The sequence below is a fragment of the Numida meleagris genome, chromosome 2 (assembly GCF_002078875.1).
Source record: "Numida meleagris isolate 19003 breed g44 Domestic line chromosome 2, NumMel1.0, whole genome shotgun sequence".
Lineage (NCBI taxonomy): Eukaryota > Metazoa > Chordata > Aves > Galliformes > Numididae > Numida > Numida meleagris.
Window position 1 is genome coordinate 23,344,685 of NC_034410.1, and position 26,109 is coordinate 23,370,793.

The 26,109-nt window shown below is 39.6% G+C and overlaps 1 protein-coding gene across 3 annotated transcripts; it reads left to right on the plus strand.

Moving 5' to 3' along the window:
- Nucleotides 329-25,524, plus strand: CASD1 (CAS1 domain containing 1). 3 transcript variants are annotated; one of them, XM_021386157.1, is made up of 18 exons: nucleotides 329-1,123; nucleotides 7,296-7,392; nucleotides 7,913-8,033; nucleotides 9,486-9,530; nucleotides 10,593-10,655; nucleotides 11,250-11,294; nucleotides 11,734-11,857; nucleotides 13,521-13,735; nucleotides 14,702-15,127; nucleotides 15,525-15,614; nucleotides 16,167-16,286; nucleotides 17,851-18,007; nucleotides 19,345-19,424; nucleotides 20,311-20,412; nucleotides 21,681-21,821; nucleotides 22,354-22,431; nucleotides 22,646-22,738; nucleotides 24,034-25,524. In XM_021386157.1, the coding sequence occupies exons 1-18, from the start codon at nucleotides 991-993 to the stop codon at nucleotides 24,298-24,300; spliced, it is 2,397 nt and encodes a 798-aa protein (XP_021241832.1). In that variant the 5' UTR covers nucleotides 329-990; the 3' UTR covers nucleotides 24,301-25,524. The 3 variants fall into 3 exon arrangements, with proteins under 3 accessions (XP_021241832.1, XP_021241834.1, XP_021241833.1); XM_021386159.1 differs by having other exon boundaries at nucleotides 1,106-1,123; nucleotides 7,957-8,033; XM_021386158.1 differs by lacking the exon at nucleotides 329-1,123 and adding an exon at nucleotides 1,213-1,420 and having other exon boundaries at nucleotides 7,957-8,033.

Consider the following 26,109-nt stretch of genomic DNA (forward strand, 5'->3'; position numbering starts at 1 on the left):
GTGAAAAGCTCCAAAAAAGGAAAGAAAAAAGAAACCAAAAAAAAACAAAAAAACCCTACAACAACATACATTCCAGTGAATCCAGTTACAGAAGCTGTTTAAAAAAAAAAAAAAAAGTTATTAAATTGTAAAATGCTTGTATCTGCCACATAGGGATCTGTGATACAATGAGGATAAGGAAAGCTAAGCACTAACAAGAATATTTTAACAAATAAAAAGGTATATTCACAATAAGAAAGCTTTGAAAATGCTTGAATTTTTGAAGGTTGTGTAACCAAAAAATAATACATGAATAAGAGCTTTTCATTTGTGGAATAAAGGAATCCATGTGACCAGCAGCTTTTGGTTTGACCAAGTTGAACGGGAAAAAATATAGACTACATGCTGGCAGGCAGTGCAGATATTGTTGGGCTGGAGGGGAACGGTGTAAACATTGAGTACGTACTAACAGTGCCCATCACAAGAACACTTAGACCTCAAAAACGGTATGTTTCCACGGTGCCTGAAGTTCTTCAGGTAAGACCTGAACATAGAATTTGCAATGCGTAGGCTCCCTGGCTTTATATTGACTATTTAATTTCAATATTAATCACTCTCTCTTTTCCATTTTTAACGCATTATCAGTTATGAATAGCCTGATGCAATGAGTTGCAGATCTCCCGGAGGATCACTTTTTTTGGCTCACAGAAAAACGGGAGGGTGGTGAAACGACAACCCGATGTTTCAGGGTTCCACATTCCAGCGTTTCAAGAAGAGCCCAGAGCTACCGCGGCCGGGAGCCCTAGGAGGAGGAGAGCGAGGAGGAGGAGGAGGAAGAGGAGGAGAAAGGCGGCAGCTCCGCCCCTGCGGGGGGGCTCGGGCTGCTCTCCGTCGCGCCGGTGGGGACGGTGGCAGCCGGCGGCGAGGGTGCCTCGGCCGCTCGCGGGGACCCAGTGCTGCCCCGCTGTGCCCGCCCGCTCCGCCGTGCACTGTTGTCATGGAGGAGCCAAGATGGCGGGCCTGGCCTACACCCTGGGCAAGCGGGAGATCAACTACTACTTCAGCGTGAGGAGCGCCAAGGCGCTGGCGCTGGGCGCCGTCCTGCTGCTCGCCGCCTGCCACGCCGCCTCGCGCCGCTACCGAGGTGAGCGGGGCCGCGGAAGGCGGAGCTGAGGGAGCGCGGGCGGGCGGCGGCGGCGGCACTGCGGCCGGGGAGCCGTGTGGGCCGGGCCGGGCCGGGGCCGCCTGGGGCCCCCGAGACATCTCGGTCTGGGGCGCAGCGGGAAGGCCGTGTTCGCTGTCCGAGCGCGGGCAGAAGCGCAGGGCCTCGTCCCCACGTGTGCGAGCAGCTGTGCAGGACGGGGTGAAGCTGCAGGGGTCGCGCAGGGGTTCGCAGCCGGTACCTGGCGTTCACCGCCATTACAGTCTGAATTGGCCGAAGGTTTGAGATACTTTTCTTGGTTGTTTTTTTTTTTTTTTTTTAACCCGCTGTTCAAACTGTTGGCTCAAGCATAACAAAATTCACTCTCTTGTGTGGATGTAGCGAAATGAGTGGCTGATTGTTTTTGCATGTTGTTGGTGGCTGTGGATGAACACAGTGTTGTATGCCCCAGAAACAGCAGTGAGAGCCGCTGGAGGAAACCCTTCTGCTTCGCTCTTGAACATGGAGCGTGTTTTTGTGTATAAACCACGACACAGATCCAAAGGCTGCGTACTGTGGGACAAGCGGTGCCATTGTGCACCGAGGCTGGTGACCTGTGCTCCAGGACGATGGGGATGAAGCGCTTTATTGTGGAGACAGGGGAGGAGGTGGGGAGCCTTTACAGATTCACCCTCCCGCTGACACATCAGTAAATCCAACAAACTGAAGAGCAGTAAGTTGCGAGGCACTGAAGTATTTACTGACTGCTAGAGGACCTCAGGTATGAAGTAACAGCTTGTTGTGCTGTGTTCCCAACGGCTCGAAAAATGTGAAAATGTGATGCTTTTTTTAAGAGGGAGATTGCAAGACTGGCCTGAGAAAATGGGTACTTCTATGCACAGCAAATGAGCAGGGAAGGCTTGCTGTATGAATATGATTTACAATGAGAGAGTTATTGAGGCTGTCAAGTCACAAATCACATAAAGGTAGGAGTCTACAGGCCTTTGTAGAAGTTGATTGAGTAGATATGGATTCTCATGAACATTTTATCAAGTTCTTTCACCTAAAGCTTTTGGTTTCTTTGAGCTACTTTAGGTTGAGTGAGGATTTCTCATTGACTAATAACCGTACAAAAGAGGGAAAATAGAAAATGAGCATTGAGCTATCCAGCTTGGTCTCCTTTGAGCTGGTAGCATTCAAAACACACAAATGCCTTAGAAAAGGAAGGTGGAGCATTTGCAGCAGGTACAAAAGTTTTGGGGATAGGTAAAAGCAGACATTGCTGAGAGATTGTTTTGCAGCAGTTCAGTGATCTTAAACATCTGGCATTCAGCAAACTAAGGAAAAACAGAACAGAAGATTTTACTGTGATACTGCATAGATGAAGCTGAGTTCTCTCTAGCTTATTGTCAGTGATGCTGGTGACCCCTCTTTGTAATGGTATGAAAGAACTTGAAAATGTATACAAAAAAGCAACACAAATGATCGGAAGAGCAAAACAGAGGTAATGGAATAGAATAAACAATGGTAGCCTGGACAGAAGATAAGTAACCTGGCTATAATTCATAATATTCTGAATTATATGGAAGGTAAATTCATTGTGACTTGTTTCATAACACATAGTACCAACTGAAAAATGAAATGAGCACCTTTAAAACCACCAGAATGGAGTGTCTTTTCCACACAAGACAAAATTACTTTTTGAAGCATGTTGCCGAGATTTTTATACCATAAAATCCCCACATAAGGGTCATAGAGGGAAGGCCATGGATCAGGTGTGGTCTGCTAACCTGCTGTCATTGGTGGAAGTGAGGCTCTCAAGGCCCAAAGCAGCTGTGTGGTGAGAATTGGGCCATGCCAGGGGAGGGAGCGTTCCGTTGTGCTTTTTTACACTGTTTTCAGGCATCTGTCACTGGCTGCTGCCAGAAGAAGGGAACAGGAAGGGCAAACTTTCATGTGACCAACAAAGTAACCTTTCATGTGGATACTGTCTTTCTTTAGTAGATAACCAGGAATGTGGAGGAAAAGGAGAGCTGCATATGAATAAAAAAATTATGAATGAAACCTCTGTGGAAGGTTTTTTATTTGCTTTTTACCCAGAAAGTTAGCTCTTTCCATTATCACTTTCTTCAGATATTAAAGTTTGCATTAGTTCATACTTCTGTGCAAAAATGCTGGGCTGCAGTTGGGATAGCTTAAATCTGTATTCAGGGAGACTGTCATATTTGGAGGTCGCCTAATATCCTTGCAAAACGTTGAGTGAGTTAAGTTAAATTGTCTTTAACTTGCATACAGCTTAATTGGAGTATATACCTCTATAATATCCAATGAAGCCAGTAAAAAATTATCAGCGTATTTCGAAGACTCAGTCTTACAGCTTGTTGGAAATAAGTTTCTATTTAATTTTTTTGCGTTCTTAGAATCATCACTGAATGATCACGTTTAGATCTAGGTTTTATTTTGAATAGTAGTGAATGGTTGGAAAGTGGGATCTGTGCCTGTACAAGACTTAGGGAGTCCAGGTAAAGCTGGTAGGAACTGTATGTGAAGTAAAGGCAGGCAGTTCTCCAAGCAGCAGCTACGTAGATATGGAGAAGTCCTGCAGAAGGATGCTATGAGGGATAAAAAATTGAAGAGAAGATTATGTGATTTTGGTGAGAAAGAAATCTGTTGAAGTTTATGTAGAATATGAAGAAACCACATCCAGCTCAGGAAGTCCCTGAGCTTGGAATAATATTGGACAGGAATGGTACCAGACTGGTCTGACCACCAGTAACCATCTTTGTCTTCTGCATCTTCCTCAGCAAGTTAATGGATTTCAGAAGGAGTGTAGTGGTGAGTTTTCCTTTACATACTTCACTTTTCTGTCACTCTGATGCATCATCATCTTTTCATCATCTGCAAAGGTGAGGTTTTTGTTTCAGTAACTGTGACATCAACTGTAAGTCAGCTATCACAAGGAGCATGAGTTTGATGGTTTTTTTTTTTTTAGCAGTTTCATTTTTAAGCAACTTACCAGAAGCAATGTGGTTTAAATAGGTGCGCACATTGGAGAATTAAGGAAATTATGTTACTTGAAAGCCAGTATACAGAAACATTTGACACGATTAAGAAAAACTGTAACTACAGTTGTTTTGAGTTTCTGGTTTCTATTAAAGGTATCTGAGCAGCAGATGTGAGCTGTGCCAACACGGTTAAGAAGTAGGTAAGGATCTGGCTTTGCATGTCACTTGCTGTGTTCTGAGCAACTGCTGCAGCAGTTCCAGCAGCAGGATCAGCCCTATCGTGTTAAGTGGGGATGGCTGGAAGAGGAGAAGAAAGGCGCTGACAAACTGCTCCAGGAAGGTCTTTTCTTTAATCTGCTCACAAATGGCACTGGGCTGACTACTGAAACAAGCACCGGTTGCAAGAAGAAGGTTGTACTGCTGACATGTACTTGTTGAAGAACAAGAGAGTGACAGAGCCTGCCTCTGTGGAAATCCCTGAGGCCGGCCCATGCCTCAGTTTGGCATGGATGGTGTGTGTGTGCTGCGGTTAGATGAAGTGTCGGTGGGAGCTGTGGGAGCTCGAGGATTTGTTTTGGAGGTTAGTGGTGAATCCGAGGGAATTCCTGAGCTGCCGTGGGACAGTTTATGGACATTTTTTGATGACAGCAGTAGGAGTTTATCACTGTTTGTATATGTTCTATTTAAATTTTGAATGCATCTTTTTTTCGTGTGTGAAAATCTGCCCAGCCCAGCCAGAGCTTACCATGCATGCTGGAAGCATTGTGTGAGTTGCTCGTGGGGAAGCAACCTCAGCCCAGGGCTGTGACTCAGAGATGTTTATCCAGGCTCTTTTCAGGGCTGTTATAATTCCTCAGGTTGTTCCAGCTTTTATTTTAGTAGTCATGATGCAATAGCAGTGCTAAATAGTTGAAGTTCCAGGAAGGGAGAGAAGCCTGGTTATTACAGTTGCTTTTTGAAATGAAGGAATGGGGAGCCTAAGTTGCAAATTATCATACTTGATTCTGTTACTGTCTCTGGATTTGGTTGAATAAATGAGCCAAGGTGTAACAGGTGGGATACAGTCTGTTCTACGTTTCCTTTTCTGATTTTCATGGAAATGAGTAGGAGGAGTTTCTGGGAGGAAGGGAAGGACAGATAATGTCTTCTGCCAGTTCTTCCTTCCCCAAGCTAATTTTATGTTCTGCTCCAAGAAACATGAGCTGCGTTGTCTGCACTTCTGTATCTGACATGTTCTTTGTGAATCCTAAGTAAGAGAGAGCTGGAGTTCTGGGGTAGAAGCGAATTCAGAGCTTTGGCTGTCACCTATGCTTTAAACGTGCATTTTGTTTTATTTTTTCAGTTGTATTTTCCCAGCTTCATAGATAAGGCCATTTCTGTTTTTCTGGGTGGACTCTGAAGGAGCGGGAAGCTTAGAATCAGATCACAAATGATTGTTAACAATGTTAATGCAAGAGTTATCTGGAAAGGTCTGCAGTCTGCAATCCCGGTTCTGTATCGTAGGAAATACAGATACGTTTCCATCATCCCTGTGTTCATTAATGCTGATTTGCCCTGGCGTGGTAAGAGATTTATTTTGGCTGGCTATTAAGTGTCTTACTGGACACTTGGATTGTAAGAGGGAATTACCTTTTAACTCCAGCAATTGTGAGATGAAGGACAATAATTCTGTTGAGGGAAGAAGAGGTCATTTGGTGACAAGATGCTGAGAAGCCAAGCCTGCAGCACTGCCTCCTTCACATTGGAGTTACTCCTGCAGGAGCACTGGGAGTGTCAGCACTGCCATCTCCCACATTTCCATGCTCTTCAGCACATCTGTGAGAAGAGCTCACGTGTCCATGGGGGCTTAATCTTATTAATCTGTATTTTGCTGGACTTTTTTTCACCATGAAGCAAGAGGGGATTCAGGCCTTGTGCAGTACTTCTTGCACACTGTAGAAAATAATTCAGTGCAAAACTTCGGGGACCAAGATACTGAGCTGTCACTCTGAAGACCGTGTGCTGGAGCAGGGTCAGCAGCCCCGTGCCAGTGCCCATTCCAGCAGGCCTCAGACATCACGCTGCCGAGTGCTCTCTGCTGTCCTGCCCGATCCACTGTTCCAGATAAAGCGTTAGATTGCCCCTTAATAATTGAAATAGAACGCCTGCCCATCTCATTGTGTGTGGCTTCCAGCAGCTCAGAAAGGAAGCTGATAGAAAGTACCCCTTCTCTAAAATCAGCCCAGGTTTCTCTGGAGGAAAAGAGCAGATCTTGGCTGATTTACTGAACTCCAGGTTTCATAGGAGGCACTAGCTAGCGGTTGTGGCACACTGCTTCTGCACAAGCCAGCACAGGTACTCGCTGTTCCATTCACCACCATTTACTTGTCTGTTTGCCAACTATGACAAAAATGTTGGCAGGCAGCTCCTTGCCAGCAAAGTGTGGAGCTACGTTGAGTTTCTGGCAGCAGAACCAGATGTGTTTGCTGGAAGATAAGTCACTGATTCCGTATCAGGTGCTTTTTTTACATGAATAGAAAAAGTGACCTGAAACATCACCGCTCACAAAGTGATTAATTTGATTAATTGTAATTAATGTAGAACTAATGGACTGGAAAATGGTAGGTGCAATTAGAATCATCAGTAAAATCTCAAGTAAACATTTATTGTTCTGCCTATTAAGCCAGCATGGCATGTCAGCTGTTCCAAGGTGACAGCTGCATCTTAAACAAGGAAATGGAAGAGACTTTCTTACAAATCCCATTTTGAGCTTCATGTTCTATACAAGAAGCAGTGTCTGGTAATTCTGTGTGGACTATTTTATCAGGCTGTTAATTCTTTAATTTCATGTTAGTTTGTTCTTGGATAGTAGATAGCACAGCGGGCCAATACCTTTCAGTGGAAACGCCGTTCTAGGCCGCCGCTTCTTTCCAACAGCAGAAACGAGATCACTAATGTTTTGTGGACAGAGGAACATTTTGCTGAAAAGTACAGTATAGTAAGCGAGGTGGCAATTTGCAGACATTTGTGCTAGATGTTTTTGCAGTGAAGTTAAACTTGGTTAATGCTATTGTTTGCTTCGATTCGTTTGTGTCACAAATATTGTCAGATTTTTTTTTTTTAACAGCAGTGGGGCTTTGAAAATAATTTTCATGTGTGTGATTTCTAATTGTCATTTAACTGTTTTAAAGGTGATGATACGTGTGAGTATCTTCTGTCCAGTGGGAGATTTCTTGGAGAAAAAGTGTGGCAGCCTCACAGCTGTATGATGCACAAGTATAAAAATAGGTAAGGAAACCCTTCTTTCGTTCTTCTGCCGGGAAAGAGGAGTAATTGCTGTTTGACTGCAGCTGAAATTGCAGTCTCATCCCTTTTTTTGCTTTGGGGCCGATTCTCCAGGCTTTCAAAAGTATGCAACTTCTATCAGAAGGTTTTTATTTTTTTTTTTTTCTGTATCTGTAGTGTCTACTACATTTCTGTCTCTGTATTAAAATACGAATACATGTTGGTAGCAGTACTGATGCTTGTCATGAAGAGCCATCAGATAGCTTGGAAACTGCTTTCTTTGTAGCACTGTGGAATAGGAAAGCCTACTTTATCATTCCAGTTATTAGCAGAAGAGTTAATTTTCATTTGTATGCAAATTACGCTAAACTTCTAATTATTTCAACATTTAGAAGATTTACTGTTACTTAGCACTGGATATAATACATACAATTATCTATATTGCTCTATAAATTTCACTAAAGATTTTTTTCTAATATGTTATACATTTCCTGTAACACGAGTGTTGCTGTTTTTTTTTCAGTGAAGCAAAAAATTGCCTCATAGACAAACATATTGTGTTTTTAGGAGATTCTAGAATTCGGCAGCTGTTCTATTCATTTATAAAAATCATAAATCCTCAAGTCAAAGAAGAAGGAAATAAGGTGAGGTGGTTTATTTTGATGATTTTTTGTTTCATCCTTTTGCAAATGACTTCATAACTCTTCTCCAAACTTTTTTTGCGCTGCTTGCTGGCCTAGGAAGAAGAAGCACAAAAAGGAAGAGCAGGATTAGACAAAGATAACGAGAGTTTGAGAAATAAACTAGGAAGCTTGAGAGAAAGCTCCCAGCAGTCTGGGAATAAACAAAGCTAACTTCTCCCACAGCTTCTTAGGCTTCGTAGTTGGCTTCTTGATGAGAAAATGATTGTTCCATTTTGTTTTAAATAGTAGTAATTTGTGCTTTGCAATTTGTTATCTTGTATGTCAGTTAGATTGCTGATCTAACCTGTTCCTAAAAATCCTTGGGCAATGACAGGTTTCCAGGTCTAACGTGAGGCTGAAGCTGTAACTAAAACTGGCTTCTGGTCCCACCATCCTTTTGATGGTTGCTGAAACATTGATTGTTATAAGGTGGAGGATGTAAACTGCAGCCTGCTGAGTGGAAGCGGTAGGGAAGGATTTAGCTGCAGACTATTGGTTTACTGTATTACATCACACTTCTTAGGTCTGACTCTTCATGGATGTGTGTACGTATGTGATGGAAAAGACACTCTTCCAACTGCAAATGGGATTTGTCAATAAGTACTTCTGTGGTTTAGAAGTGCGAGCTGGCAGCTTGTCCAGCGGAAAGGATGCAGTCACTCAGACTTGTCAAAACAAGACATTTAATTGATGGAGTAACTTGCTTTTTTTTTTCCTAGTCTGTTAGTTATATCCCATTTGCTGCCTAAAAGCGAGAGTAAATTGAGCAGCTGTGAGATGACAGGGTGCTATAACTAATTTTAAACTGAGAGATATCTTCTGTCAAGTATTTATTGAAATCAAGATCTGTTCATGGAAGATAAAATACTTGTTAATAGGATCAAAACTAACATTGTTTTAGTATTTAAAGGTTTGTAAATTCTCTTAAGGATATCTAACCGCATCCTTTCTAGTTTCTCACAATCTCACTCAGAAATGTAATGATACTTTCCAGGCTTTATTTCTGCCTGAGATTAATTTTTTTCAGTTCTTTAACTAAAGCTGTTTCATTTGTTTTGTGCAAAGAAGATAGGTGGATGAACAGGAAGGCTAGGGGAAAGGAAATAGAAGAAAAGGGAAAAACAATCTAAAGTTTTCTCATTTGGAGAGGGAAAATGTAGGAAAATATTTCATGAGACCTTTCTAAAAGAGTGAACAGAAAGCATTTCAGATGTAATTCTACCAGGGAAGGTAATCCTCTGTGAGAGTAGCTTGTTTTATCAAGAAGATAATAGAAACTTTTTGCATTGGCATACTGACTTGTTTATGCAAGAAAGCTCTGAAGGTGAACTTTTAGGAAAGAGCACATTAACATATGCATTTTTTTTCTTCTGAAAGGTTATCTTACTTTTATTGGTTTGTTTGTTTTGACAGCATGGAAACATCCCTTTTGAAGATAAATCTGCTTCCATTAAAGTGGTACGTTTTTATCTGGCATTAAGTTGTAAGCCATAGTAATTCATATCTAATTTCACACAGTGTAATCCAAACTGCAGTCAGAGTTTGATTCTTCAAATTTCTGCACGTGCTGAATAGGGAAAAGTAGTTTCAGAGCATCAACATTCTTTACAAGTCTTGAACAAATTACATAAGAGCGTATCTTCAACACCTTATATTTTGTATCAGATACTTTGAGAGACTTTAGCTTTGAGTACTCCTACAGATTCTACCTGTCAGTGTATTAACATTACTCGAGAGAACTGCGAAATCCCTAGGTCTGTGGAGGTGAAAGAGATTTCCTTTCTGCTAGAAGTATTGCTGCATTATGAAGTTTCCTTACAGTAATTTCTGCATATGTAATCCTTGCAATTTCACTTTAATGTGTATTTGCAGTTCTTCTGATACTTCTGCGGAGTAATTATGTACTAGGTAGTCTGAGCTTAACTGGGAGATATAATAGCATTAGCCAACATGTAGGTTGTTTTTCTAGCTGAATGTTGGGCACTGCTCTTGACATCTCAAAAAAAAAAAGTACCGATTTACAAAGTGGTAATGTAAAATGTTGTGATTTCTTTTTGTTTGAAAATTAAAATTCTAAGCTTTCAGTCATATTACTCTGTAAAATTTTGGATTAAAAAAAAATCATTGTTAAAAATTGGGAACTGGGGAAAAAATCAAGTCATTATATATAGGTTAGAAGATGTGAGTTTGGTTTTAGCCATGATAACATGGATGGGAAACCTGAGGACATCACATTTGGCAGAGTCTAAACGGTTAGCTTCTTGATGAAGTCTTGACTCTTGAACTACACGTTATTATTATGTATTTTTTTTAATGGGGACAGCTTGTGGTTTTGTTTTGCTTTGTTTTTCCTACCAGCCTGCGATGTCAGGCTTATCAGACTTGCTGTAAAGGAAATCTCACTTGGTCTCATGTGGTTTTGCTTTACAGTGGAGCTAATGCTAATTAGTTTTTCTGAATTTTTTGTTAGTGTACTGCTTGCCTTAGTGCTTACAGGTTAAATCTGCATTTCTTTTAAAGGATTTCCTGTGGTATCCAGAAGTTAATGGCTCTATGAGGCAGCGTATCAAATCTTGGACTGAGGTTAGTCTTAAACTGTTTATTTTAGGAAAATACTCTGACTTCTTCCGTTCATAAACATGGCTATAAATACAAAAAGGTTAGCAACTGCAGCATATCGCACTATGTTCAGTCAGTTATGTAGGAGACATCTGAAATTTGACATCAAAATAGTTGAAGGGTGTGTGTGTGTGTGAGTATCTGTTTGTTGGCATCTCCCAGTCTCCCAAGAATACCTTCATATGGGCCCAAAAAGCCCTCACCAAACCACAGGAAAAAGAAAGAAAACTCCCCTGCTTTCTAGGAGCAAGTTGATTCATCCCAGAAGGAGTTGAAAGATTTTTTTCATCTGATTTGGCAACATTAAGTTGTCTTTAAAAGCTAAATTGATAGTGATTGTAAGTGCTTATCTGCTTTCATTCTTGTAGATCCTATGACATGGAACTGCTGGTGTTTATGATGCATCTGCAATCTGTTGTTTTGTAACCACTAAATGAGGGATGAGTTTGAGCGATTGTTATTTAAAATGCAAGTCTTAGTTAACTTGATTAGTACGTTAAATGATAACTATAATTTCTGAATATTTTAAAAATAATTTCTTTCTACTTCGTCTCTTAGGGTTCTGTGGCAAAACCTCATATCATTGTAGCTGGAGCTGCCACGGTAAGTTGTGCGTGCCTGGGGCATGTGAGTAAAGGAGGAAATGGTAGTAGGGTAATTCTTATTCTCTCAAGTTGGTTACAAGTTAAAGCTGTTAATCCCAATTTATAATAAAAATATACTCCCCCTGAGGTTCCTGCTTGTAGCAAGTAGTTAGTTCTAAAGCATCGGGTATATTTTGTTACAGCTGTGTGATACACACTACTTGCTTTAAAAGCAGTTTAGTTCAGAGACAGTTCAGGTGTGCTACCATACTGGTAGATCCTCATAAATACGTTGGACTTTAGGAGTCTGATTAAGGCTAGAATATTGCTGTTCAATCTTTTTACTGAATGGAACATGCTTCTTAAAATGTACATAAAAATACTCGAGATATTTTAGCTATGTAGATTTAGCTACTGGGAGACATACAGGTTCTAAATCTTTTTATTTAATCCTCCAGTGGTCTATCAAGATTCACAATGGCAGCAATGAAGCCCTCACGCAATATAAAATCAATATCACTTCAATTGCACCTCTTTTGGAAAAATTAGCAAAAAGTAGTGATGTTTACTGGATCTTACAAGGTAAAGTAATGAACAGTAAGTAACAAGAATTCGGACTGTCACTGTCAGTTGAACCATTCTTTCATGGGTTATGAGGAACTTATCCATACTGCTGATTTACAGAGTACATATGTTGGCTGAATTGCAGTGTGGCTTTTTGAGCAACTGTTACTAGCTGGCTTCTAACTAGATGTTAGTAGTGATGGAGATTTTAATTCTCTATTGGGGAATTTTTTTTGCCTTCTGAACTCTTACTTCCGAGTCTCCTTCAGACTCAGGATGCCAGACTATTTTCTTTGTGGTGTGCTCCACAAGTGCTTCTGGAGAACACAAGTGCATAAAACATCTGTATTCTTGTGTTTGTGTTCCACTGCGTTTTCAGGTTACATAAATAATAGAAGAGGTTCTACAAATGCAGCTTGTGCATGTCTAGAATTAACTCTGAGAATTTAATTCTCTGAAGGCAAACTTGCATCTGTACACTAAGCATTGGTGAGTTAAGATCAGGAGCCGGAAATCATGGCTCAAAATGAGTCTGTGAGGTTTTTATCATGGCACCAACCTTCTTTAGCTTTTCTTCAATAAAACTGAGGTATGTCTTTGACGCTGAACAATGAGCTGATAGGCAGAATGTGTTTCATGAGCCATGGAATGTTTCAGGTGGTTGTCATCTCTGTGAGAAAGGTAAGCAGGTTTTGAGCCCTGATAGGAATATACTCAGCTGTACCCTCAAAGTCATACTCAAGTTCCTGTTAAAGATAGTTCTAGAGATTAACCTGGATCAACAGATTCATCTTTTCACATGACTTTCAAGACTACTTTTGTCTGTTACAAAAACAATTAGCTGTCAGATGTGCTCCAACATTCTGTTGGTAAAGACCCAGTCCGTTTAAGTAATCTCTGAGCTCTTTGTGGTCATAATGGAACAAATAAGAGTAAAAACTGTACACAGACTGTGGTATGCGTATGGTCTGTACACACAAGTTGATATGGATTATCCAAAGTAGTCAAGAGGCAGCTTGAGTAAATCATCTTATAGCTTTTAGTGTGTTTTTCCAGAGTTATGAACATCAGCAGCTTTTCGTAGCAACTCGGTGATTTTTTTGATCTGGCATCCTGTGTAGCTTAGTGTTAAGTTCTAAGTAGTCCACGAAGCCTGCAGACAGCTAAGTACTGCTCCAACCTGCTGAAAAACTAAGATTCTAACATCAGTTAAATTGGACTAAGCAGAATTGGAAAATGCTTTTGGAATGTGGCTTAGAGAAGTGAGAAAGTGGCTTCATCTGTAGCAACTAGAGTTTTGAGATTGTTTTTTTTCTCCAGTGTGTCTGTTCTGCCTGTCTTCTATCATGGCTTTGGAACCTTTATTTGGGAATTCTGTTACTGAGAGAAGGCATAAGCAGCTCTGCTCCAGCATTGGGCACCATGAGAAGGCATTTGCGTCTGGCCAAAGCTTTCTGATCTATTAGTACACATGCATAACTAGGAAATAACATTAAGAATATTCCATTATAAACTACTCTGGTTACAGTAACGGTCACTGATTCCTCACTGTATGTTTTTGCTATACCGTTAAACAACGTGGAGTACCAAAATTAAAGGAATCTGTGCAGTTTGAGCTAACCAAATGTATTTGTGATGTAGAAGATTCACGTACCCATTTTTTTTGTCCTTTCAAATTCAGATCCTGTTTATGAGGATATGCTGAGTGAGAGTCGGAAAATGATCACTAATGAGAAAATAGATGCTTATAATGAAGCAGCTGTCCGTATTCTGAACAGCAGCTCCCGAAATTCCAAAGCTAAAGTTAAAGTGGTCAGTGTATCAAAACTGATAGCACAAGAAACTATTATGAAGTCGTCAGATGGCTTGCATCTGCCTGAATCAAGCAGGGATACGGTAAGAATTTTTAGCACTGGTCAATGTTAAAAAGTATTAATAGTAAAACAAGACAGGTGAATGTTTTGAAGCAGCAGATGATATGAATGTAGTGAGGACCTTCACATACTTCAGGAAATTTTGTTCAGATGATCCCAATAGGTGGGATGGCAGGCAGTTATACAGATGTTTAAAAAATTCGATATGACATTAGTACTTAGGTATGTAAAAATAACTGCAAACCCACTACATCTTTTAGACTCTGATTGCAAACTTCACGCCTTCATCTGCAAAAATGTGTTGGGAGGGATAATGGTTTGTGAAGCAGTGCTAGAGGATAAGTTTAATTTTTCTCCTATATGCCCATATTTTTGTTTAGCAAAGAGCGTGAAACAGATGAGAAAACACACAGTACAGATCTTCTCCATTGCATGGAGTGCCACTGACTTTAAGCTATGAGTACATATGCATGCAGTGAGCATCTGAGTGTTGTCAGCGTGCCCTCTCTGTGGCTGAGCTCTCCTGCTGTGTCAGCGTTAGTTCCACTCCTTTGCAGGTTTCTGTTGTTTTTGAGTATTGGATGAGCTAGACATCATCTCACCACAGGTTTTAGTCTCATTGTCGTGTTGTAGACATTGTCAATACCCTGCCCCTTGAGGACACTAAGTTTGTGAGCTATTTTTTCATTTACAGTCTATTTATTTATTTATAGCTCCTTTTAGAACCAGTAGAGAGAACCCTTCTGTCGTAAAAATTAAGTTTAAGTAATTCTGCTTACCTCAAGAAGCTAAAGATTGTCCTCTTCAGAAGAGATGTTTTGATTCTGTGCTGAATGCAACTGGGATTACAGGGGTTACTATGAAATTTTACCTATATGATAAGGAGGAAGTGCATAGGTTTTTTGTCAATGCGTGATCTAGTTAAAGAAGATCTTATGTGATGAAAATATTTAGAGATTAATTGGAAAACTGTCTATTTCTTTGACAGAATGCAATGATTCTTATGAATGTCTACTGCAATAAGATAATGAAGCCCATTGATGGGTCCTGCTGCCAGCCTCAGCCTCCTCTCACTCTGATACAGAAATTAGCTTTCTGTTTCTTTACTTTGTCCATTATTGGATATTTCATTATCAGTCTAATTCATCGGAATAATTATCGAAAGAACAAATCATGCACTGATTTGGAAATCGGAGAGGAGAAGAAACCTACCATCAACACTCCTAATGTTTCTACTTTAGAGATGCTCTTACACTGTTTCTGCAAACTTGGTCTAATCATGACCTATTTTTATCTATGTGACAGAGCAAATCTTTTCATGAAGGAGAATAAATTTTATACGCACTCATCTTTCTTCATACCAATCGTCTATATCTTGGTTTTGGGGGTATTTTATACCGAAAACACCAAAGAGGTAATGATCAAGTTGACATCCTATTTGTAATATTGTTTAACAGATTGAGTGTAAATTTCAGGTTGCTAAATATTGAAAGTGAACTTGTTAAAGGCAGTGTAACTCGCCCGCAGAAAATGCAAGCGATACAATGTTTGTATGGAATTAGATGTAAAATCTTCTTAAAAGCACATGGCTATGAGTATGTTTCGCCTCTGCCACAGTCGGTTTTTAAGCGGGTGTAGCTCAGGTACACAAGAGTGTAGATCACATTAGCATGTCTATTTGCAGAAGGGCTTTTACAATCTAGACCTACTTGCCCGTAAATTGGTTTATTGTTTTGAACTTTTTCTCCTCGTTTTGTAGATGTTCGTTGTACTTTTTGGAATAGCAACACTCTTGTTTTGTTTTGCATTAGACTAAAGTGTTAAACAGAGAACAGACTGATGAATGGAAGGGCTGGATGCAGCTTGTTATTTTGATTTATCATATCTCTGGAGCAAGCACTGTAAGTGAATTTCAAGGTTTCTCTGGGGGAATGCAATTTGGGCAGAAAGCACATATAACTAATAGAATTGAATAGAATGAATAATTAATACTATTGTTCTGTAGTTTTAGAAATGATATTTGCAAAATTAGGATTATTTTCTCTTTCAGTTTCATTGATAAGAATATGCTGTGCATTACTCAATCAAATAAAAAATATACTTCATTTCTTGATGCAGAAGACCGCGTTATTTTTAATTGTTAGCAACACTTTATGTTCAGAGCTTGGAACTATTGAAGTTAAGCTTTCAGAGATCCCTTCTTAACTCTGTCTTAACTGATTAAAGAATATGGAAAGTGTAGAATGATAATAATAAATAGAATCTGAATACGTTCCTTGCAATAACATCAGAGAGGTCAGGGCAATGAAAGAGCTTACTTAGTAAGAAACAAGAAATGCAGCATGTTTCTTTTCTTTGCTAAACCTGATTTAGTGCAATGCAGAAAAACCAAGGAAGGAAAACCAAAAGCTTTCATGTGGTTATTTATAAAAGAACGTTATTTTTCTCAACAGTTTTTGCCTGTGTACATGCACATTCGAGTTCTGGTGGCTGCATATCTGTTCCAAACAGGTTATGGGCACTTCTCATATTTTTGGATAAAAGGGGACTTCGGTGTGTACAGAGTGTGTCAGGTAAGGATATATATATATACATATATACTGTTTCTGTAAAGAACTTTTTTCAGGTGATAGAATATCTACAACACATCCATGCTCCCTGAGCAGTGTGATGTTAGATTATTTAACCAAAGTTTTCAGATCCAAAGTGGATGCTGTTTCTGTGCGATCCGACCCATTTAGTGTTTATTTGTAATTATTTTGCATATGCAATGTTTTTGTCAGTGTAAAAAATGTTAGTAGGCCTTAAAAAAAAAATAAATGTTGTTATTAAGTATTTTGTAATGTGCATCAGTGGAATTTCCATTGTGGTGTGTGTGTGTATATGTATGTATATTTATGTATGTACATATAGAACGATCCAGGCTGGTGTTTCTATAAGACTTTATTTTTTTTATACAACTTGATAAATATTTGGTGAATTCAAGAGGCAGTTGTGTACGGCCATTCTTTATTTGTCTTCCTCTGTGAATAAAGGTAATTGTTCAGTGAGTTATTCAGCACATGGGTTTGCTTGCTCCCAGCACTGCAAGTCTTTCTGTAGATAAAACAAATGCTTTCTTGTCTCTGATTTCAATTAAAGTCATTTCCAAGTGCTTACATTGTAAAAGCTTTTAATTTTTGCACGCGTTTTGAGTCTTTTCCTTATTGCTGGGGAAATGAAAACTATTCGGTTGGTTTGTTGGGACTTTTAATAGTGTCCCCCAACACTTGCAGTATCCTTTTTTTCTTTCCTTCAGATGAGTGATGTTTTGGATCTGTTGAAAAAACTTTCCACATTGCTATTTCATTAAGTATCCAACTGTTTTGTACCAAAGTAGACTACTAATACATGAGTGAGAGGCATCACTGTAGTACTTGCTGCCTCTTTCGGAACATAGCAAAGCATCCTCACACGCTCCATATTAATATTTTGCTCATAACTGAATCTCAGCTGAGTTTGTCTTCAGTCAGGATAGAGCTCTGCATGACAGCAGTATGTTTAACCGCTCGGTGTCTAAAATATCACATCCCTCTAACATTTTTATTTAGAAATAATGAAAATTTCACTAACGTATCAGGTATGGCTGCTTCCTTGGGGGAAGAGGAGGGATCAAATTATCTTTCAGTTAAAAATGTTTTATTTTCTTGAAGCCTTTTCAGTTGAGAGTTCAAATTTTTCAGATCCAATGGCAAAATGGAGAAAAAGCAAATACTTTCCAAATGGCTACGCTCATTCTTGGGGTTTTTGTTGTTATTTTGTAGGGTGGTGGTGGTGGTAGTATTTTCCCCTCAAAGACACTATGTTAGAGACTACAGTTGGGATGCTCACTCAGTCCCCAGGCTGGGAGCAGCTCCATTGTACCCAATTTTCATTGTTGCTGCTGAAGTAGGCCAGGGTAGACTGTTCCCGTACTGCGTCATTAGCCTGCGGTCTCATATTGCTCTGCTATTTCTCCTGTATCAACTGAAATATAACTATCACGTGAGGTGATGTTTTCATAATGCTAAAGAAACATATTCTCCTATCTCTGCCGGCTTTGCCTTCCAGTCTGTATACCCCACATGAGAATGTATTCTTTCCTCTGGCTCCCTCCAGGTATTATTTCGTCTCAATTTCTTGGTCGTGGTACTGTGCATAGTGATGGACCGACCGTACCAGTTCTACTACTTTGTGCCACTCGTTACTGTCTGGTTTATGATCATTTATGCCACCTTGGCTATGTGGCCTCAGATAGTCCAGAAGAAAGCAAATGGTAAGATAATGCTCTTTGACCCTTTGCTCTTTTTACACATTCCTACAAGTGGCAATCACGCTGAAAGCTGCTGTCTGAAGATCTCGGTGTCTTTGTGCACTAGTACAAATACATTAAGTGGCTGCTCACAGAAAGAGGTTGTTACAGATGACTGATACATCAACTGAAAAACTAAAACAGCTGAAAACTAAACTCCTCTATCTCTGGTTATACTCATATAGGATTCTTTTTAATAGCTTTGACCATCAGAAATGTAGTCTGTGAAGAGCTGTAGCTCTAGTAAGTGAAAGCTAAAAGCGTAGATTACGCTGTCTTTGCTAGCTGGAATTACTGCTGTAGCATAAGGATTGGTGTAGCATGGGCAGTGAGCATCTGGACATTCCCATTCTGTATTGCCAATGTGCCTGATCCATCCTGGGTGCTGATTCTGCCACGACCTGCCAAATAAGGGCTTGAGGTTTATCTTTAGCCCCTTAGGTTAAGGGAACTGTACAAAGTATTTCTTGTGATGTGAAAATTTGAAATAGAAATTGAAGTGAAATCCCAGTTTTTCATGGATTATAGTTCAGTGAAGAGCTGTCACCTTGTGGTACATGCCTGTTATTTAATTCACCTAAATTAGAACCTATAAGCCTGAGAGTCTTAGATCCTCTTTCTATATGTATGGACTAAAATGCAAGTTTTATACTCTGCAGATAGGAAAATGAAATACATTGAATCCATATCAGGAATAGGTGTTGGGATAGATATAATAGGAATAGATGGAATTGTATGGAATATCTAGAAGGCAAACATAAAAACATTTTTTCTACAAATGCACTTTTCCGGATACAGAGAAAAGACTGATATATATTTTCAAGCAATAGTGTACCATGCAATTAGAAAATCTTCCAGTGAGAACTTTCAGTCGTTTACCTCCCTGTTTACAGCTGCCAGTTGACATGGTGAGGGGGGGAGATGATTTCTCTTTTGCAATATAAAGCTTGAGTAGACTTTATTAGCTGACAGCTATGAGGAACAGTTTCTCTGTCTTGTCTTAGGAAGACGCTTGTCCTTAGGGTACTCCAGAGCTCAACTGCTCATCAGCTGGTAGCCCTGAGTTTAATAATATTTGCTCTACTTATTTCACGTACCAAAACCTGTTGGATGCTATTTAATTAACTTATTTTTCATTCGGCTAGAGTAAGAGATGCCTATGTTGAACGTTTGGGAATGCAGAGGCTTTAGAATGCTATTTGTGTTTGAAGACATTGTTGGCAGTTACAATTAAACGTGTCCTTGTATTCACTAGTGGAAAAGTAAATGAACATATACCAATAAATGTATTTTTTCCTCAGGGAACTGCTTATGGCACTTTGGTTTACTGCTCAAACTGATTTGCTTGCTGGCTTGTATATATTTTCTGTCATATTCTCAGGTTTGTAAACTTCTCATGTCCTTATTGACTAACAATATTATTAACTATTTCTACATTTTAGTGCTTGAGTGTTTGCTTCTTTGTCACATATACGGAAGATAAAATGGTGTTTCATTTTTGAATTGGTGTGGTTGCTGGGAAAAAAAACCCACCATTCAGTATCTTATTTTGTAATGCTTGACATGTGTTCATTACACTGCTACGAATGTAATGAATATGAAGGTGTATGGCTTTTTTCTTTGGCTTGGTGATGGTTGGTTTTTTTTTGAGGGTGTTTTGTGGGGTTTTTTTTAATGTGCTCAAAGTTACCAGGTGTTGTATCAGATAACATTTGGTGTTACAGACACCTGTGTCTCTTGGAGACCTGCTGTTGGCTTTGATACTTTATCAAAAGAGCGATTCTCGTGCTGAATTATCATCTTACTGCTTACTGCAAGGACAGATGACATAAGTAAGGGCAGCGTCTGTCCCTCTAGAATTCACAAAGGCTTTTGTGTGTTTTTTAATCCTCTATTGGTTTTAAGCCTACTGAACTGTAGCCTTCTGTGGGGCGTGCATTTGTTATCCCAGCGTGTAAGTGGATCTCTCCCTTTGGGCGTCCAGTACAAAACGAAAGGGGTGCCAATACTTTTGTGGGGAGGCAGGAAAAGGTATCTTTCTCATCTGAACATGTATTTATTATTTCATTTATTTATTAGCTTTGGCAGGGGTAGGGAATGCTTCAGAGGAAGCCAGTTATTTTGATAACACCGCTTAGCTTCAAGGTCAGATTATCTAAACTCGTGAAGTTGGAATGACATAAATGAATTAGCTGCCTTTTGATATGGAATTTAGCAAACATGGTTGACGTCAGTGTTAATGCTTTTGCAATGTTTGTTTTTTACAGGGTGCATTTGAGAAGGTATTTTCTTTTTGGCCGCTGTCCAAGTGTTTTGAACTGAATGGGAATGTCTATGAATGGTGGTTTAGGTGGAAGCTGGATCGCTATGTATGTACCACTTACATACATTTGTACCGAACTTCTCAGTGTATTTGTTTTTAATTTGGAGGATGTGGGAGGGTTGTTTCCCCTTCCTCTAGAGAAAGCAGGAGTTGGTCGCAGTGGATTGTTCACTTTAAGACTAAGGCACGTCCACCTTAATTCTGCAAATATCTGCAGAAACCTTGCTTTAAAGACAGATGCTGGCTTACTTACTGCTGGATCCTGCTTAGTTGCTTAAAAAATGATCTAATTTTTATCTTCTCTCCAAAATGTTACTGTGAAAATCTACTACCAGTGGCACTTCAGATTGTTTTGGTGGCTTTATTAGTAATATTTTTTGAATATTGTATCAATTGTTTTTTGAATGTTGTATCAATGTGTTTCTTTTAAATAACCTTTAAAACACTTTTGTTAAAGTTGGGATCTTGATGCCAAAACGATACTATTCTTGCACACGTTTTAAATGGTTTTCTAGTGTCAAAGTGTTTTCTCATTGATCCTGTAATACTGGAGATAAAACAGAGGGACACGTGGTTGTTTTGTTTTTTTTTACCTTCTTGTAAAGGTAAATGGATTGTCTAAGGTGGAAGCATTTATCTGCTAACCTTACTCTTAGCTGGATCACTTGCATGCTTCTCCCTCTGGTGCTCTTAAGTGACTGAAGTTTGAGTTCATGGAGCACTGCATTGCAGCGTTTCCAACATGGAGCTCTGCTCGTTGTGAACAGTGTATATTCTGTGATGCTGCTGACAAGGAAGTCCCAAATTAACACTGAAGACAAGCAACGCACGGGCCTGAAACAGCATCGTGTTGCTAGCTAATGAGAAATTGGCATAACTTCATAAAACACTCAGCTGAAGAATTGTGCCTGTGAGAGAGGAAAGCACTTGCAGTGCTTCTTGAATATTTTCACCTGCCAACTTGGGAGAAGGCCAGTGACTCGTGGCTTTTCCCCAGAGAAAGCCCTTTTCAAGTGCTGGCAGACTGCAGAGAGGATAGTGGGTACATGAAAGCATCTCGAAACTTTGTTGTCTTGAAACTTCATGTCTTTAATGCCCTGGGAAGAATTAGCAAGAGTACGTTATCCTCAGTTTTTGAGCTGAGTTAAAAATGCAGCTTATGACAACCTGGAGTAGGAAGCCGGTTTTTGTTAGTTTCGGTAAATCCCTCGGCTTTGGTATTACAAATGGATTATACTGGAGCATTTCTGTTTTAGAATTTTGTGCCTGAAGCACGTGTAAGCCGTGAAATACTCATTATGTTGTCTTTCACAGGTGGTTTTTCATGGGATGCTGTTTGCTTTTATTTATCTGGCATTGCAGAAACATCAGATGATTTCAGAAGGAAAGGGAGATCCGCTCTTCTCCAGCAGAGTTTCAAATGTGTTATTATTTATTTCAATTGTATCCTTTTTGGTATGTGCCTTGTTTATAGTCTTACCAGGCTGATTATGCTTGTTCAAGATTTCCTTCTGATTCCTGAAGTTCTCGTTTAGAGAATATATTGATTTAAAAATCAGCTCTTGATCTGGGGACACTTCAGCTATGTATTTTTGTGCAGCCTGAACCGTCTACTCGCTCAGAGTTTTCAGGCAACAGTGGGTGCAAATTTGATCAGTTTTTCACGTCGTTGCAAAACCTGTAAGAAAAACAGATAAATAATGTGACAGATAATGCAACTCTTACCTACGCTTTTGATTGATTGTCTAATAGTGGTTAAAAAAAAATAATTGTCAACACTGTGTTTTCATTTTTGTGTGTGAATAATTATGGTATTTGTCAGTGGCAAAGAGAAATTTGCAAGAAACACAAAGCTGAGTACTGTGGTGTTCTTTCTGTTACTGTCCCACAGTCAGATACTGCTGAAGGGCTTCAAAATAGCTTCTCTGTTGTTTCATTTGTAAATGTTACACACCTCTGTTACACAGCTGATATTCGTGTCTTCCAGACCTACTCCATTTGGGCTAGTAGCTGTAAGAACAAAACGGAGTGCAATGAGCTGCATCCTTCTGTTTCAGTGGTACAGGTAACTACGTTCCTTTTTCTTACAGTGATAGATCTAGACTGGCAATCTTCAGACTGATTTTAATTAAAAACTGTTCATAAAAGTGCATATTAAATGTAATAAATATGTATATGATGCACTCGTGGTTTGGTTAAAGTGAATGAAGTTGCGTGTGTACGTGTGACTTGTCACCCGTAGTCACATCTTTAACTTTCTTTTCTTTTTTTCCTTTAAGATATTAGCTTTCATCCTCATCAGGAACATTCCTGGTTACGTGCGTTCCGTGTATAGCTCGTTTTTTGCGTGGTTTGGTAAAATTTCTCTGGAGGTAAGTAAGCTGATCAGAGCTGCGGTGGTTTTCATCTCAGAAATGAAAGGTGGTTTTGTTGCATCAATTGCAGCAGTATAAGCTAAATATTGAAAGCGTGTTGTTTTATTTAATACTGTTTGACCTGTTTTATCGTAGCTTCCATCCGCACTAAAAAATCACAGCTGAAATAGCAGTATCAGAGTAGCTCTGTCTTATTTCTCGTGCTGTTTTGGGGGAGACTTGTAGACTGCGAGAGCTGAGGTGTAACGCTGGGGTAAACTGTAGTGTGTATGCAATTGGAAGACAAAATTTAAGTCATTTGAAGAATCAGCATGAACTGTACTGGCGGTATAAGCACGCTTATAAATCAGTTTGCCCTAGAAAGCTTTGATGCGTTAATAAAGAAATACAGCTTCACAAGCAGAACCCTTCTTTGTGCTCATTTTCTTGTTCCATTGAGTGTGTAATTTGAAAGAGTAGAAATTACCTTGCTTTCCATTTTGTTTTCTCTTTATTAATATTAGGTGTTTAATTTTATTGTATTATTAAAATACACTTTTTAAAAGAAAGATTAACTTACAGAAGGAAAAAAAAAATAACTTACAGGAGAAACTCAGTGTGGTACAATGTAGCCCATGATTAAATTTTATTTGGAAGGATCATGTTTTCACCATCCTGGATCCCTGGTGAACTTAAAGGTGCTGATCAGCTCCAGGGGCTTTCACATTCAGTAGCAGTTAGTGTTATCTCTTGTTTGTAGGCACATTACTAAGTCCTAGGATGTTAGTAAGCAGAGGGATGGTTACTGAGTGCAGGTGTATTCCTGATCTGTTCTGACAGAATGTAAATTGTAGGTGTCCAACCCGCTAATTTTATGTTTTTGTTCCCTTTTTTTTTTTAACATTTTAATTAAAAAAAAATAAAAAATAAGAGTTTTGTTACTTATATTTGTTGAATATACTGTATTAACATAAATATATCATAGTTAACTATATGCAGCCCAAGACAACTCCTCTTCACGCTCACACGGGAGCATCACTCATGAAAGTGATGCTCCCGTGTACCTTGATGGGCTAAGGACTAAGCAAAGCAATTTCAGGCAGATAGTCTTCCAGGCCAGATACTGGGCCTTGTCTGAGGGTGCTTATAGCAAAGACGTGCGGAATACACCTTCTCTAAGTACATTATTCAATCCGAAGTGTCTTACTTGAACAGAAGTACATTGTGTCACGTGATGCAGTAGTAGTAGCATGTGATTTTTATATAAGCAAAAATATTTACGGTAAATACTTTTCAACATTCTTTTCTTCTAGCTTTTCATTTGCCAATACCATATCTGGCTGGCAGCAGACACAAAGGGGATCTTGGTGCTCATTCCTGGCTATCCAATGTTTAATGTTATCGTCAGCACTTTTATATTTGTGTGTGTGGCACACGAGATTTCTCAGATCACTAATGATCTAGCACAGATTGTGGTTCCTAAAGATAACTCAACTCTGCTGAAAAGGTTGCTGTGCATAGCTGGGTTTTTTTCTGGACTACTCCTCTTCTCAGCAATGCAAGAGCAGTCAAGGCATTGACTTGAAAAGGTTCTTGAAAACTTTCTTCGGGTTTGCTTTGTGTCTGCCTGAACAAAAATTCCCAACTGGAGGTACGAGAAGACATTTACATGAAGTGCGTGGAAGATGTAAATAGTGGAAATGTACATATTTCGTGTGCAAATAGCCTTCTCCAGGAAACTGAGAAACGAGAATGCACTGTACGGAGTTGCATGTGAAAAGAAGTCTTTTTCTACTGGATATATGTTTCTGTTTACATATCTGTATGAACGTGGCAAAAAGAAGTGAAGTTAAATGGAATAGCAGTATCATGTGTGTATTGTGGAACGATCTGCTCCTTGGGTCCACCAAAGGGAGAGTGGATGCCACTGGACGACGCAACGCACGCTGTAGTCATTCTTAGCAAGGAATGAGAGGAGAGCAGATTTGCGCTCCTCAGTTAATGGTCACCTTTAGCTGATGTGAAACATGAAGTTATTTCTCTGGTAAATCAGGGCATTTTTCTAAACAAAGTGGTAATATGTTGTTTAGGTGAAGATAGTACACGTTATGTGAAACCCTTTATACACAGAAATAAAAAGTGAGCACCACTTGAGTGACTTAAGATGATATACAAGTTTACATAACGTTTCATGTGTTCTTAAGACATTTCCAAGAAGTGTGGTGAATTATGAGCTGAAATCTTGTTAAATATATAGATAAAAAATCTTTTTTTTTTTTCCCCTGAAGCAGTTTGCTTTATTGTAAGTTTTCCACTAATTCATTTAACTACGTGCAGTTCTTTCTGTACACTCCCTGTGTTGAAGCTATTGGAAAGATGCTGAGCTATTTGTTCTTTGCGTACGTTATTTCCAATGTTTGGAAAGTTATCCTCCTTCATGAGTACATGAATCACTGAAAGGCGTGGTAGAAGTCAACACTGGTGGACAGGATGCATCGCCATCTGTGCCAGTATTAGCAGTCATGGAGAACTTTGAGCTTGAGGGGATAATTTTTGTTTTGTTCTTCACAAGCTAAGTATTGTAGATATAATTTTATTTATCTGTTGTACAGATTTGGTTAAAAGATTTATTTTTAATGTTTGAAATAATGCACTTGTTTACTATTACTGTATGCGGGATAAATATATTTTCTTTTCATGTTACGTAATATGAAGTAATTTAAACATTAAATAAATGTGCCGTGGATGCTTATTTTTGTAATGGGAACAGCATCGATTAAGTAAAAGTTTCTTTTATTGCCTGACTCTGGCTGGGCTGCAGTTCACTACCACGCCTGTGGTAAATGACCAGTTAGTGGTGCAGAATTTCTCTGAAGCGATATTCTGGACGCTGTTGCTGCAAATGCTAAGGGAAGATGGCCGCTCGCATGGCTGCTTGCCCTGAGCGTCACCCTGGAGCTGAAGGAGCTGAGCTGCAGTTCCAGTTCTGGCAGCCAGCATCGCGCTGGTGTGGGGCGTGATGCCCAAGGTTACCCCTGGTGGGGAGAGACAGAACGCAATCCCCTGTGGGTGAAAAGTCAGAAAATGGGGCAGGTTTCTGCATGAAAGATGAGGAACTGATGGCTTTTCTTCAGTGACGCTGGGAAACCCATCCTTATGATTTGTTTGGGTTAAGGAATTCAGCTTTTCAGTTTAACTATGCAGGTCCCATACAAAGCAGTTAATAGGAGGAGGAGCTCCTCAAAGGATTGAGTGTGCGTTCCTCCCTCCCCATGGATCCAGGGAGGTGTGGGGTTGTTGTCTCTCACACGGGCACCTGAACGCAGTGGTGCAAATTCTGCCCCATCCTTCTCCCTGTTACACAGAAACCCTGTGCAGTTGGCACAGTT

What these genes read in the sequence shown, in the direction of transcription:
- CASD1 (XM_021386157.1), top strand. Translation starts at nt 991, where the DNA reads ATGGCGGGCCTGGCCTACACCCTGGGCAAGCGGGAGATCAACTACTAC. An exon ending in TCAAAGAAGAAGGAAATAAG is followed by an intron (nt 8,034 to 9,485) that starts GTGAGGTGGTTT and finishes TTGTTTTGACAG; the next exon opens with CATGGAAACATCCCTTTTGA. An exon ending in AATCTGCTTCCATTAAAGTG is followed by an intron (nt 9,531 to 10,592) that starts GTACGTTTTTAT and finishes TTTCTTTTAAAG; the next exon opens with GATTTCCTGTGGTATCCAGA.